Source organism: Monopterus albus, unplaced genomic scaffold, assembly GCF_001952655.1.
Source record: "Monopterus albus unplaced genomic scaffold, M_albus_1.0 scaffold346.1, whole genome shotgun sequence".
Classification (NCBI taxonomy): domain Eukaryota; kingdom Metazoa; phylum Chordata; class Actinopteri; order Synbranchiformes; family Synbranchidae; genus Monopterus; species Monopterus albus.
Genome location: NW_018128226.1, coordinates 44,522 through 60,005, shown reverse-complemented (window position 1 = coordinate 60,005; position 15,484 = coordinate 44,522). Strand labels below are relative to the sequence as shown.

Sequence of the window (15,484 nt, the reverse complement as noted above, 5' to 3'; positions counted from 1 at the left end):
GTTCAGCAGACAGCATCTTTCAACTGTAATGCAGCCTTTTAGGCTGCAGCGTTTATTACAACTTTAAAGATGCATCAGCCAGCATCCTAATTTACATCTGCTTTTATCTCAGAACATTGCTGTCAGTGTGGCCACCCAGTTCTATTTCAGGCGCTGCTTCTGTTCACTGAACCCATCATGACAAATCACACAGAGCTGTGAACTTGGTGAATCATTCCAACAGTCACAGCATCATGTGTCACGGGTGGCTGGCTGCAGCTGGGGCTCGTTGTTCGGCCTCATCATCAAACCAGTTGATCAGTCATGACCACGTCAACTGAGAATGAACTGGATCTGATCATGGCAGATACTGTTTCCAAGCTGAAAATTGCTGTATGGAGGGTTGAAACCTTTATTTCTTTCTCCCTCAGCTGTCTGTTTGTGTCTAAGTGGCTGTCGAAGACTGTCTCAGCTGGCAGAGTTACCAGAGACTCATCAGATACTGAGGCAGACCTGCAGAGACTACGCTGACAGGGAGCTGACCCCCATCGCTGCCAGACTCGACAAAGAGCACACGTTCCCCACCAAACAGGTACAAAACCCTGAAAATGAGGAGACTATATATAAATATTGGTGTATTTCCTAAATGGTTAAAGCAATATGTTTGTTAAACCCCTTAAATTAAAGCAGAAAGTCCACACTTCAGTAACATCTTGATTGCTTCTTTTCAGATCCACTGTGGTGGTGTACAGAGGCAAAACTAGGAAAATTGTGTCACTGTTCAAATGCTTATGAACCTCCATCCATTATCTATACTGCTTATTCCTGAACAGGGTCGTGGGGGCTGGAGTCAGTCCCAGCTGACATTGGGCGAGGAGCAGGGTCCACCCTAGACAGATCGCCAGTCTATCACAGGGCTGACATGTAGACAAACAACCACACATACTCACACACATTCCTACAGGAATTTAGAGTCGCCAGTCAACCTAAGCTGCATGTCTTTGGACTGTGGGAGGAAGCTGAAGTACCCGGACAGAACCCATGCAGGCACAGGGAGAACATGCAAACTCCACACAGAAAAGCCCCTGGTCTTCTGTGAGGTGACAGCACTAACCACAACAAACAGTAGACAGGGCCAGTCAGAGACCAGCTGGTGAACACAGTGGAGCATTTAGCAGCTCCAGAGCCAGAGGTTTCCCTCAGAAGGTGGTGGAGACCAAACACAGAGCAAACAGAGAGGCAGCACTGGGCTGAAGCTCATCAGGGGGGACAATGACACACTGTGCACGGAGGAGCATGTCCATCTGTAGCTGCTGGAGGTGGAAGTGGAAATAATCAGCTGGCTTGGCTAGAAAGTGTTGTGTCCACATGCAGTGTTGTGTTTTCACTGCGTCCAAGTGGCCAAAAGTCAATTATTGGTGGTTTAAACTAAGCACCAGACACATTACTGTCAATGCTCTCGCACTTCTCCAGATTCACGAGTTGGGGGCGATGGGGTTGATGGCCATGGAGGTACCAGAGGAGCTGGGTGGAGCCGGGATGGACTACCTGGCGTACAGTCTGGCTGTGGAGGAAATCAGCCGAGGCTGCGCCAGCACCGGGGTGGTGGTCTCTGTTAACAATGTGAGCTCACACTGGCATCTTTAAGGGACTTTATAAACGCATCAAAGTGCAGGTGTTCATTCACCTGTTGTGGTCTGTGATTCTGTTCTCAGTCTCTTTACATCGGACCGATTTTGAAGTTTGGTACAGAAGAGCAGAAAAAGCAGTGGATCACTCCGTTCACCACCGGAGAGAAGGTGGGCTGCTTCGCCCTCAGTGAGCCAGGTAAATGTGACGCCACACACATGCACCTGGATAGAGTCTCTACCTGTCATTGTGCCACCAAAATAAAGGTTTCCTACTAGTAACTCCCAAGTCTTTAACTTCGAAGAACTCAGGAGCAGAGCTACAGTTAGGTGGTCATTTATTTAACCAAACATTCATTGGTTTGAGCTTCTTTTCTCTGTTTTTTTATCCTTGTAAAATGAATATCTTTAGGTTTCAGACAAAACATTTAAAGATGTCTGGCAAATTCAAATACTATTTTTCACTTCTTTAACAAAATATAGACAAAACGAGTTTAGAAAATAATCAGTCATCATTTGACTGGGGTTGGCCATACTGTCAAATTACCAGTAATTTCCATCTGGATGAAAATAGAAATTCAAGAAATGTAACAAATGCTTCTGGAAGGAATCAGCAACCTGCCCTTTACCACTGCAGGGAGGAGTTGTTCAAATAGAAACATCTGCAATGTGCTGGTAGGCTTGTGGTCGTAAGCCTTCCCCAAATTCTCCTTCTCTAAATGAAGCGATTTAATAAAAATTGCAGGTAATGGCAGTGATGCAGGTGCAGCCTCCACCGTGGCTCGTCAGGAGGGAGATGAGTGGGTGCTGAATGGAACCAAAGCCTGGATCACCAACTGCTGGGATGCCTCCGCCACTGTTGTGTTTGCCACCACAGACAAGAAACTCAAACACAAGGCATGACATGACACACCGAAGAGAGGGAGAGCGGCTTGTTCTGTTGAGCAGTACAACTGCAACGGTCACTCGCTTTCTGTGTCTGCAGGGTATCAGCACATTCCTGATCCCCATGCCACACCCAGGGCTTTCTCTGGGGAAGAAGGAGGATAAACTGGGCATCAGAGCCTCATCAACAGCGAACATAATCCTGGAGGACTGCAGGATACCGCTGGACAACATGTTGGGCCCTCGTGGTGCTGGATTCAAGATCGCCATGGTATTCTAAAGCATTTCATTCACTGTTACATGGAAGCTGCCTTTACATGAAGCCTGATATTCCACTTCCATTACTAAATAAGTGTTGAATCGAGCTAAAAACCCTCTAAATAAATAAATCCTGTAACAGCTTGTTCAACAAACAAAAGGTGTTAAGTAAACAGTCCTGTTTAGTATAATGTCCTGAATATCCACTTCCTCCTTTCTCTCCTTGTCTAAATGAGCAGCTTGCTTTTCCTGTTTATCCACTGCAGGAGTAATAAAACTGATTTATATTCAGATCACATTTAAATAAAATGGCCTGGAAACTCACCACAGCCTCTACGTTCACCTCTTATCTCGATAATGTGCATTTCTGCAGCATTAGTTCCATTAGTACGACACCGGTGTCGTGTTCTAGTCACAGCTCTGCTTTCACTTTATCTTTTTAACATAACTGTTGCATCCGTTTGCCATGATGCTGCTTTTTCATTCATTTACCATCAGTGGTGCCTAAAGCTTCCTAACATTGAATTTTCACAGTCAGAACCTTTCAGCAGCTCAAAGTAAGGATAACCCATTTGTTTTTGTTTTTTTTTAAAGAGAGTGTATTTGGTCTTTCCCTTTACTGGGCAAAGACGGTGTTAGACAGACAGGAAACACTGGAAGAGAGTCGGCCAGTCCACTGCTGCTACTGGACCAGGGAACCCCGGAAGCACAGTCTGACCTTTTCCCAATTGGCATTTGGTTGAAATTCATTGTAATTTGTGTAAGAAGTGTCACATTTCAAATACAGTAACTTGAAATAGAAAACAAGAGGCACATCTGTGTTGTATTGATGAGATTAGCTCTGTGGAAATGTACATCATGTGTATTGATCTACTACATGAGCTGCGCGTCCTGGTGGCTCCTCCTCCTTCTTACTGTTTTTACTCTGCCTTTATTAGTGACCAGACTTCTGTTGAATTGAACTAAATGTTCTGAAACTGAACTTGTCAACATACTGTATCACAAAACACAAACTCTTACTAAGCACTGCTGGAACACTCTTGCAGATCAGTATCCATTGTAAGTTAACGTCTTTGTGTCTCGCAGCAAACCCTGGACAGTGGACGGATCGGCATCGCCTCTCAGGCTCTTGGCATTGCGCAGGCTTCTCTGGACTGCGCTGCAGACTACGCACTCAAGCGCAATGCGTTCGGAGCCCCCATCAGCAAACTGCAGGCCATACAGGTGACATGACCACTAACAGAGCAGCTGAGGCGGGAGTTGACCTGTACAGTGGGGCCTTAGTACACGTTTCCTACAGTGCAACCCAATAGAAAGTGTGTTACACACTGGACATGTGCAGTTTAAAACACGGTCACAGCAGACAGTGTGGCAGGGAGCACTAATGAGAAAGGTGGCATTCATCAACCCCCTTTGATGAATTTGCTGTCAACAGAATCATCGTTGCAGTGCTGACTGAGCGTTCTTCCCACTGTCTAGTTCAAACTGGCTGACATGGCTCTGGCAGTAGAGAGCGCTCGGCTGCTCACCTGGAAGGCTTCGCTTCTTCGAGATTCAAAGAAACCCTTCACCAAGGTACGCAGTCGCCTCTGATTCAGCAAGTTTGAGTTTTACACTACATCACACTCCAGCCTTCTCTTCCTGCAGGAGGCAGCTATGGCCAAACTAGCAGCGTCTGAAGCCGCCACGTTCTGCTCACATCAGGTAAGAGACCAACAGGAGAGTCTAAAAATACTGAAACACCCTTCCAGACAACGCCCTTATTTCACTTGTTTGCTCTTTCAATCAGGCGATCCAGATCCTGGGCGGGATGGGTTACGTGACGGACATGCCTGCTGAGAGGCACTACCGCGATGCTCGCATTACAGAGATCTATGAGGGAACCAGTGAGATCCAGAGACTGGTTATTGCAGGCCAGTTACTGAAGGAATACCAGTCATAGACACATTTTTGCCTTTGGCACCATATGGACAGATCTGAGATGTCACCTAATCCATAAACACAGTGAAGTCAGGCTGGATCAAATTCGACATGAGCTAAGGTGCAGCTGTTTTAAGCAGCAGGTCTGTGAGACGACGCTACAGATGTTCAGAGGGAATTCAGGTGATTTTACATTTTACATTACCTCCGGTGTTCAACAGAAGTTAGGACTGCATGTTAAACTCTGTACGATAAATATCTACCGCCAGTTTAAAGGGTCAGTTCACTTGGAATTTATGCAGAATGTTTTGCTGTTCTGTGTTTTTTTTTATCTCAACCTTTGACAACCTCTGTGTTTCTTGGTGCCCAAAGAACTTTAAAAAAGATACTGAAAGATTGAAAAGCACCTTGTTTTACAGAAAATATGGAACTCTTTAATTAATTTAATAACTGGTGTTTAAAGGTCATAAGGTGGGAATGATAAAATCTATATTGGCACCATTTTTCTATTTCTCATTACTGGATGACAGGTCAGATGCAGGAGATCAGTTTGCATCTCGTCACAGACCTGCAGCTAACGCTTACCTTCTTATTAGCTGCAACCACAACCTTTATCTAAATGAACCAACCAACGATACCATACTTTTACTTTACTGAAAAACACCACCGAGGGGGATAAATATCTCTGGCTCAACACCAGTCAGTCAGACCTGAAGACGCCTCTTGGATGAGAGGTGAAAAGTCTTCGACCTAGAAACCTAGTCTAACCTAAGTTTTTTCAGTTTACTATGACCTGGATGACTGAGAATCTGCACAGACATACTTTTACTTTAATTCAGTTTTGTTTGTATAGCGCCAAATCACAACTAAAGTCATCTCAGGACACTTTACAACATAAGGTCTAGACATTATTATTATTATTATATAGGGGAAACCCAAGAGCAGCACTTGGCGACAGCGGGGAGGTAAAACTCCCTTTAAAAAGAAGAAACCTCCGACAGACCCCGGCTCTTGGTGGGCGGCCTTCTGCCTCGACCGGTTGGGGTGAGTGGATAGAGGAGAGAGAGAAGAAGGAAAGCAACAAGACACAACAAACAATCAAACACTGATCAGGTCGATGTGGCTGGTGACTGTCTTAAGTATTTTCCTAACTATGACCACACTGTAGTCGCTTGTGCTCAGGTACTGTAGAAAAAAAAATCCAACATCAGCTTCTTAAAGTGTGTTACTTTATTATCTGTAACAACCCCATTATCATCTCAGCATTGGTTTATCAGATGTTTACTATTTTATAATCATCCCAATGTACAGAATACATTTCCACACTTAGTTTTTATGTTTTGTGATTTGGGTGAACTGACCCTTTTAGATCATGACTTTGTCCTGACGCCGTTTCCAAACACCGACATGAGGATAAACGTTTTATCTCGTTTTTAAAATCGGTCTGTTTCCTATGAGGAGTTTTAACCACCAGGGGGCGACAGTGTGCTGCAGTCACGTGACTCACTTGGACTTCTACACTAATCACAATGATCAGAGTGCACAGGTTGTTGACTATAGTTTTATTAATTGATCTTGTGGTGGAGAGTGAGAGTTGATACTTGAACAATGAAGATGAAATGTGTGATATCTGTTGACCCAAACATTCAAGGTGATTGATCCCTGTGTAATATTTTATTGTGGCAGGATTCACAGCCCTCTTGTGACTCTAACTTGTACATATTTTATTGTAATTTACTGTGTGAAAATGACAAAAACATGAATTAAAGTACTGTGAGGATGCACAGACAAATTCTGGGTTTTATTTTGACATGTTAAAGCTACTTTATTAGCACAGTGTGTTATTATATGTAGTAAGTCCTGCAGTGTTCAGCCAGTGTTCTACTGGGTGTATAGGGTCACGGGCCGAACCATCAGTACAAGGAAAACAGCCACTGATAAATGTCTTTCTGCTGACAACTTGTTCTAACAAGTGTATTAGACGTATTTTAGTTTCTTTGAAAGTTAAATGCAGGTGGATTTGTAAAGACTTGGTGCAAAGAGGCGCTGGACTGTTACCTGCTGCTTATCTGGGCCAGGTATCATCCATTTCATTAATTATATAGAAGGTATTGTTACACTTTGCTGCAAAAGATCCATAATAATTCATCTATAAATAACAAGGACGGCCAGTAAAAAGGCTGCTTCTTCTTTATTGTGACTAGAAAAATGGCATGAAGTATAAAACATAGTACATGTATTCAAATGCAGATTCCCTGCGTAAATCACATGAGTGCACGCTACATGTTCACTGTGGGAAACAATCTCAAAGCAAACTTAGTCCAGTAGGTGGAAAAACTAAGCACAAAGACGCTCTGCAGCCTTTCAGAGGCCCCAGACTGAGTCTGGACACTTGACTGGATTATGAAACGTGTGCCAACAAACTTCAGTCTCTAATCAGTCTTTCAACTGTTTTTATTTATGAGCAGTTGAATTTAATAACCTGACTCCTCGGACTTGATGTGACGTGGCCTTGAGGCGCTACAAGATTAAGCCACTTAGGAGCAAAACTAAACTAGTTCTGTCGGACAAATACTTAACAGTCACATTCAGTTCACGGTTACAACAGTTACAGCCACTTGGTCTTCACAGTTTCAGTGTCAGCTTCTTTTGGCACACATCACCAGACTAGAACAGCAGAAATGGCGGCGGTGCGTCAGCTCTGCCCCACAACAACGTCCAGTGTAGAACCGGACTTGCAGTTTATACATAAAGCCTCTTGTCAAAGTCGTCGCTGCCTGTGATCTTGGTGGGAGTGTATTTAATGGCAGAACCGCCTCTCACTCCTTTGGAAAAGGAGCAGCACAGCAGGGTCCCCCCGAGCAGCAGCAGCGCGGTGGCCGCCCAGCCGACGTAGATCGCCGCCCCGATCTCCCTCTTCTTGGACGGAGGCACCTGGGGGTCGTAGAAGTCCACGATGATGTTGTTGGCCATCCAGCAGAGCGGGACCAGCACGAGCAGGCCGCTGACGATGTGGATGACCCCTCCGGCATTCACCACTTTGGCCTTCACTGCCTCCTCCTTGATGCAGTTGGTGCACTGCGCCCCGGCGACCGTCACCGTGAGGGCGACGACCCCCACCACGGCGGAGATGACCGTCAGCGCCCGGGCCGTCTGCAGGTCCTGCGTCAGGGCCAGGACCGAGTCGTGGAATTTGCATTGCATCTGACCGGTGCTCTGCACCACGCAGGACATCCACAGGCCGTCCCAGATGGTCTGAGCCACCACGATGTTGGCGTCGATGAAAGCGGTCACCTTCCACATCGGCAGACCACAGGCGACCATCACCAGCAGCGAGCCCGTGACGCATAGCGCCAAGCCGAGGATCTCCAGACACGCAGAAAGCATAGCTCTGTTAGTACAGCTATATATACCTGATGCTAACTATGTGAGCAGTGAGGTAAAACGGGTTCTGACTTCAGCTGTCTCGTCTCGATTTCTCCGACCACTGACTGTTTGCGCGCTGAGTCTTTTCATTTATGGCTCCACCTGACCTGACGCTGCTGCTGCGTCCCCATCACAACAAAACCCAGAAGCTTTCAGCCAATCAGAAGTACATGCGCTTTTGTCTCATCCAATGAGGGCATCTCACACGCGCACGTGTACATGCGTGCGCACTGTTTTGCGCTGGAGCGGGTCAGACCTGTGGTGCCTTCCTGTAATTCAGTTTGCAGGACGCGGTGGGAAGGAAAGCAAAACGAGAAGCTGACAGCTGCTTAAATATATGTGGAGGTTTAGTACAAGCTGTGTCTGCAAACCGCTAATGTAGGCTGAGGGAATGAATTTATGTTTTCTGACCTAACATTTCATGTACATTTAAATTTTGAGTGCTCTGAACGTTTTGTTTACAGCTGTTAGTAATAAAATGAACAGATCAGGGCTGTTTATGTAAAGGTAAAGACTGGGCTTTACTTTGAGCATCAGGCCAGAGCACATCAGCACTGATAAGAGAAGCTTAGGCACCAGGAGCAAAGCATGCTGGGACATTAGAGGCTACTTCCTGTTCAGATGATAAATGAGATCACATCCCCACTTGATTTGTCTTTATCATCTTCTTCATGGAAACTGGCCGGTTTGAGAGCAGTATCCTGTGCGTGTTTGTGATCACAGCGTGCTGATAAAAGCTGCACCACGTGAAGGACGCTCAGTATCCATCTTTCAGTTTTAATCATGACGTTTAGCCATGGGCCTGTGGAGTACTGAACACCTCTGAATGCATTCATACTGTCCAGAGTCAGGACAGAGCAGTAGGTGTTGGTGCAGTGTGGACATCATCACGCCAACAAACAACATTCCTTCAGCAAAACACAATCAGCTCTCCATCTGGAAAGCTCGTTATTTTGCAAGCACATGAAAGGGAATAATCCATGATGTCACGTAGTAGGCAAGAGGGTTGTGAAAACTGCTCCCGACGGCTCAGTAACTGGAGGCCAGTTCAGATCAGACTGTGGTCGCTGCCAGCAGAATGACAACTGTGTGTGTGCGTGCATGCACAGCTCCATGCATGTCCTCACAGAGCCAGGTGCTTCCTCCTCTTTTTCAATGGCTGAGTGTTTACAGTTACACAAAATACTTCCAGCTCCTGCTGTTCAGTTCCTGTTGAGGTCCTGGAGATGTACTGTCTGCACAGCGAAGCAACGCCGTGTGAAGACAATCCCAACAAAACCAAATAAACAAAAACATAACCAACAGATGGAGGTGTTGGACTCTGGCAAGTGTTTACCAGAGGTGAAAGTAACTTGACTAAGCTTAACTCGGCTCCACTTCGCTGACCTCCAGCTGCAGCTGAACCTCATCTCACTTTGCTTTATTTCACGTAACATGGCCCCAAATCCAACTCAAACTTCAGTTTTATTTAACTTTTTTCACTGACCTCAGCTCAGTTCCAACCTCAACTTTCAAACTCCAACTCCAAACTCTGGACTTGGCTCAGATCCACCTGCAACTCTTCACTTTACTGAACCGAACTGAACTCAGTTCAGCTTCGCCTCCAGCTCCATGTCACTTCAGTTCACCTCACTTTACTCTGCCTTACTTAGCTCAGCTCCAACTCCGCTGCACTCACAGCTCAGTTCAGTTCCACTTCCCTTCCCTTCAGCTTACCTCAGTCGGTTCGGCGCTGATTCAGCTCAGCTTCACACGGTTTTACTTCACTGAACTCAGCTCAGCTTCACGTTCAACACCAGCTCCACACTGCAACACAACTCCTGGCTAAAGGGCCTGGACACTGGCTGTCTTTATGCTGACATGCTAATTGCTCTGCAGCGAGTGTATGAGAACACACTGTACTGATTCGATATGTGCACTGATTATGCCTGACATTTGAAATAAGGGACATGTCTGATCAGTTTCAACAACCATCTTCTTTTTATGACTTTATTTTCTTTTGTCTTGGTTGTAATTAGTTGTGTTTGTGCGAGGTGCCAGCTGCAGGGCTTCCAGGTGATGTGTTAGCAGCGGGTGGGAGGGCTGACATGCAGCGGTGTTGGGATGTCCGGGCTCCTATCACTCCCCCTTGACACCATTGTTCTCTGAGCTGCTGGCAGTATTCTCCTCCTCCTTTTCCACATCAGCTCTTTTTATTATCCACAGTGAAATGTCACCTGGCGCTGGGAGGGATGTGAGGCCTCGGTGTGTTGTTGTGTTGTACCTTTTGTCTGGGACCACTATCGGAGATATTTTTAGTATTAGTTGGTGTCTGTGTGACCTTTTTGATCTGTCGTGTCCTGTGTCAGCAGCAGCGCAGCAGGATTACACACAATACTACAGTCCTGGAGTCGTGTAGAAGAAACTGTCTTACAGGTGGCCCTGACCAAACATTCTTCTTTAGTGTTTACTACTACAACACACAATGGTTTGTGAGTCAACATTCACTCCTGTGCTGAAGGTGACTCACTCCTTCTGTATTTCTTTCACCGCAGCCGACCGTGTGTCATAGGTGGTGACGCTACAGCAAAAATAAAAGGTTGCTGTCACACCGCTGGAATGTCACCGGAATACAGGTGAAACTAATGGACACACACAAAGCAGCTGTGACAACACAAACAGAAGGTCCTTGTTGTGTTGTACCTGCACGTTTCCCACTGCTGTATACATCTTGTTTTGTGTATGTAGCGTTACAGGTGGTGGCGGTGGTGGGGACTAACAGTGTCGGCTTCAGATTTGGTCAGGTGATGCTTTCTGCTTTCTTGGTTTACTAAAGTCCTGAAACATTAAGGTCATTTCCAGCCAAATGTTTCTATGTGCATTTTCAAATTCAGATATAAATTCTAAATAGAGCATAAAACCAAAATGTGACAACGTGCTGTAGTGACTAAATGCTGCATGAAGCCTGTTTGGTGAGGAGACCTTCCTCTCATCAAAGCCACAGTATATAAGTATTTTCAAATGTAGAAATCTGCTCCAAAATGTGTCTCAGTGTGTAGAGGAGCTGTCGAAGCCTCCTGTGACCCAGACTCACTGAGCAGCACTGGCAGCAGTGCAGAGATATGAGCTTCTAAAGGTTTTGAGTGGGAGAAGTTTATTTCTGCTTGATCAGTAAAATTATTTACATTCTCAGTTATTGTAATTTCACAATGACAAATATCTCAAGAGCTGGACAGGGAGGCTGGGTGGAGCAGGGACAGGGACAGGGAGGCTGGGTGGAGCAGAGACAGGGACAGGGAGGCTGGGTGGAGCAGAGTGGAGCAGGGACAGGGAGGCTGGGTGGAGCAGGGACAGGGACAGGGAGGCTGGGTGGAGCAGAGTGGAGCAGGGACAGGGAGGCTGGGTGGAGCAGGGACAGGGACAGGGAGGCTGGGTGGAGCAGAGTGGAGCAGGGGCAGGGAGGCTGGGTGGAGCAGGGACAGGGGCAGGGGGGCTGGGGGGGGGAGTGAGGCTGGGTGGATCAGAGAGGAGCAGGGTCAGGGAGGCTGGGTGGAGCAGGGACAGGGACAGGGAGGCTGGGTGGAGCAGAGTGGAGCAGAGATGGGGGAGTCACTTTAATACATGAAACTAACTTTTCCATCATGTTTTCCACTTTCACACTCTTCCTGGAGAATCAGGTGTTTATCTCCACAAACCAACATCTTAATTCACACATGTGGATGGAAACATGCACTTATTTGCATTTTGTTTGGTTAGTTAAAAAAAATCAGGTTAAGCTTTACACTACAACTGATTACATGAAGTTACTGACTTCAAACAGTAAATTACAAAAAAAGTAATCAATTATAATGACATTGTTGTGTTTACATGGAGTAAATGACAGTATAACTGGCTGCGGACACAGAGGATTATTACTTTACTGAGCTGGTGACTCAGACCAGAGGAAACCCCAGCACCAACCCATCACTTACCCCTGTCAGGAGATAAGTGTCCTGAGCGCTGGGCTCTAATGTCCACTTGGCTCTTCCTCTGTGACTCATTGTACGTGTTAACAAGCAGTGGAAGTGACGCACTGACTTAGCATGCAGGATGCCATCAGGCTCGATCATCCTGTGTGAATTCAGACCCCCGCCTTCATTATGTGGGCACTGCCACTTCCTATGTACCAGCTGTAATCAGGGCTCCAGCTATTTCCATTATCTGTCAGTTATTTTCAGATTTTTAAACATATTCATAATAAATGGCATGTTTAAGCCACCGGTTTACATGTGACCTCTGTATCCTGAAGAATAATCAGGCTAAAGAACCGTGTGTCATTGAAAACAGAGTGAGTGTGTTCTCAGTGTTTGGTGCTAGAGATGGTGCAAAGTGACTGGGGGGGGCTGAACCTCATGTTTTACTTGTTAGAACAAAACAAGAGTCTCTCTGGTGTTATTTCTTTGGATCGTGTGGAAAATAAAAGTAGGGATTTTCACTCTTGTCTGTCGAGAGTAGACGAGGAAACAAAGTTCACATGGATGGGTCAAAATGTCAGACAGCAGCACAGCTGGTGTTGTTTCCTACTGGCCGCCCACACTTGTTTCAGTTTTACCGTGGCCACAATCATTTCATAACTTTAACAAAGTGTGTAGTGTAGCCCTGATGACAAACCCCTAACACCAACAGAGGACTCACTGTGGTTCTCTGAAACTAACCGAACCCGAGCCAAAGCATTGTCACGTTGTAAAATATATTTTCTTTCAGCAGTATTTTGTGTTGCCCTGTTGATGGGGGGGGGTCAGAGGTACTCAGATCCTTTACTGAAGTAAAAGTACCAGTACTACAATTTCAAAATACTCCATCACAAGTAAAGGTCCTGCCTTCAAGATCCAAAGTATTACCAGCTTCATGTTGTTAAAGTATCAAAAGTCAAAATGCCTCGTGTGACTGAGACATTATGACATCAGACACTGTTCACCCTGATGCGCCAGGTGATGATAAAAGTACAGCCACATGTTTGTAAGAGGAGAATCTCCCACCACCCTGTGTCCTAACCCACGTTCTGTGGTTGAGACTGTGAAAAGTCTTTTAGCAAACGAGCGACTGACTGAGGTGTGGTGCAGACATTCGAACCACGGGAGTATCTGATATTTAAAGACAGATTTTCAGTGGAGTGCTCCTTTATTTTCTGTCCAGTCTTCTCTGCTGTCTCCCAGCTGCATCGCCGTCAACTTGTTTTGGTTTCCGGAGACATTTTCCCACCTTGTCTCTGTCATTGCCTCATTTCCTGTGTGTAACAGCATAATTTCCTGTCTCTGTGGAGCACAGTCAGAGAGATAACACAGCCACCATTGTTGTTTCTGCGCCTGCACATCTCACTCTTCTGGGTCCCAGCTTAAAGAGTTTAACCCTCTTGGAAGATTGTCTGAAGATGTTAAAGGTAGAACTGGCGATCCTGGAAAAACCAGCAAGAGGAAGCTCGATTGTGAAAGTAGACAACAAAAGAAATCCCACCCCTTCATTCTGCCTCCTCTCCAAAGCCACTCCTCTAAAACCCAACGCGCTGCCTGACTACTACAGATGTCAGGAAAATAATAAATGCCCCCCCCAAAAAACCAGACCTGTCCAGCAGAAACACGGCCGCCATGACGTCGTTGTTCAGCCCCTTTCGTTCTCAGTTGTCACCATTGTTCAAAAGCCACACTGACGTTAATTCTGGTTTTACTTCTTGAAGCATTCGGCTTCTTTAGAAGTAACTTTCTCAAATACAATCTCTACTTATGACCAAAATGACTCTTATCACCTTTGACCTTGAGCCCAAACAGCTTGTGTTAATCCCAGTTTATGACATTCAGACCATCTCTGGCTCACACTGCTGGAGACATGCTGAAAGTGGCACCAAATAAATGAAGAGCAGTTCCAGTGTTACTTGATTTGTGTGCAGAGGTCACTGTGGTCCCGGGCACCCCCTGAGAACAGAAGAGGTCCGTTTTGGGACATGGTAGGAAAGACCCTCGCCACCTGTCCTGCACAGGAAACAGAGTGGGTTCTGTGGCACCCTGCTCCAGCCTCCGGTCCTGCTCTTGTCCTCACTTCCCTGCTGTCTCCTCCTCAGGTCGCAGCACAAATCTCACCTATTTTTTGCTTCGTTGTCATTGAGCACTGGGGCGAAACTGGCCCGGTACAGTCCTGCCTGTGATTGATTAGTTTGTGTAGCAGCTGTTGGCCTCTGGCAAAGACGTCTCTGTCATGAGAAAGGTGAAAGGTCACAATTCACAGTGTTATTGCATGAATAAGGCACCAATAAATTAGTTAGTGGTTGCAGCTGATACTAAAATGTAGATACAGTGGATGAAAGTAAGAGCATGGGAACACGAGAGAGGAAGAGAGAATTAAATTATACTGGCTAACATCTTTCTATTTGAGGAGCAGAGCTAGAACAGGCACACATTATATCAGAGCCCGTTATAAAGCCCTGTAGTGTGGGTGTGATTGAACTCCCCTCCCTTATTTTGTACTTCTGTACTTTTATTTTGTACGTCTTGTTCTTATTTTGTACTCCCACACAGAGCAGCGATGGTATTAATGAGTGAAACTACCATTTTTATTGAGCAGTACATTACAGTCAGGGCTGTCATATATCGTGTCCCTTCTCCTGTTTGGCTCTTTAATAAGGTGAAAGCGTTTTCACCTTTTCCCCCAAACTTTGCTTCTTGTTTCCCTGTACTGGTCGGCACCCAGTATTTACAAAATGCTTCCTCTTTATTTCTCCCTCCTTGTTCCCCTTGTCCGGTTTTCTTCAAGTTACATACCAGTAGGACCAGTAGGACCAGTAGGAGTTTTTTACTGGTGCATGAAACTTGCACTTTAAATGCTATGTTATAAAGTGTTGCAGAAAACATGATGCACAGAAATGTGATTTCTGGTGCCAGCAGCAGGTAACTGTTCTGAGTGGCATCGCACACAGAGCCAGACAATAGTGCATTGTTGTCGAGGTTTTCCTTAAAACACAGAGTTCCTACCAGGATGTCTAAATTCAGATGGCAGGGTATGATGTATGATTGGGGTGGGGGGGGGTTGTTGCTGCTTAAAGTGGATCCTCCCCAACGCCACAGGGTAATGAACGCAGTGATCTTGAACCTGAAGCATTTTCTTCTCACCTCTCTCAGGTCAGCAGAGGCACCATGGCTGCAGCGAGTAGGAGACTGAAGGTGAGTCGTGCTCACACCCACAGCAGTCAGATCCACACCTGTGTGCACTTCACAGGTGTCACCTGTTGCCCTAACCGAGTCTACACATTTATCTAACGTTGTCTTTACAGAATATTCAGTAGAGCAGTGTAAAGATGTGATGTGCTACTGCCATCCCCTGGCGTTTCACACGAACTACATGCACTTCTTCACACAATAACACGCCTCACAATCAGCACA

General features: G+C 45.9%; 2 protein-coding genes across 2 annotated transcripts in view; one reads left to right on the top strand and one right to left on the bottom strand.

The window, feature by feature from the left end:
- The window catches only part of acads (acyl-CoA dehydrogenase short chain), a 7,327-nt gene extending 1,996 nt beyond the window's left edge, over window positions 1-5,331 (top strand). The window contains exons 2-10 of the mRNA XM_020625135.1: window positions 411-571; window positions 1,453-1,602; window positions 1,695-1,806; window positions 2,353-2,504; window positions 2,593-2,763; window positions 3,837-3,974; window positions 4,230-4,325; window positions 4,398-4,454; window positions 4,540-5,331. Coding sequence (XP_020480791.1) covers window positions 411-571; window positions 1,453-1,602; window positions 1,695-1,806; window positions 2,353-2,504; window positions 2,593-2,763; window positions 3,837-3,974; window positions 4,230-4,325; window positions 4,398-4,454; window positions 4,540-4,692 — 1,190 coding nt within the window. The 3' untranslated portion in view covers window positions 4,693-5,331. The remainder of the gene's footprint in view (window positions 1-410; window positions 572-1,452; window positions 1,603-1,694; window positions 1,807-2,352; window positions 2,505-2,592; window positions 2,764-3,836; window positions 3,975-4,229; window positions 4,326-4,397; window positions 4,455-4,539) is intronic.
- Window positions 5,332-5,738: 407 nt separating this feature from the next.
- Window positions 5,739-10,039, bottom strand: cldn5b (claudin 5b). Its single transcript, XM_020625119.1, has one exon. It carries the CDS (start codon window positions 8,055-8,057, stop codon window positions 7,413-7,415), a length of 645 nt encoding a protein of 214 aa, XP_020480775.1. The 5' UTR covers window positions 8,058-10,039; the 3' UTR covers window positions 5,739-7,412.
- Window positions 10,040-15,484: the final 5,445 nt, after the last annotated feature.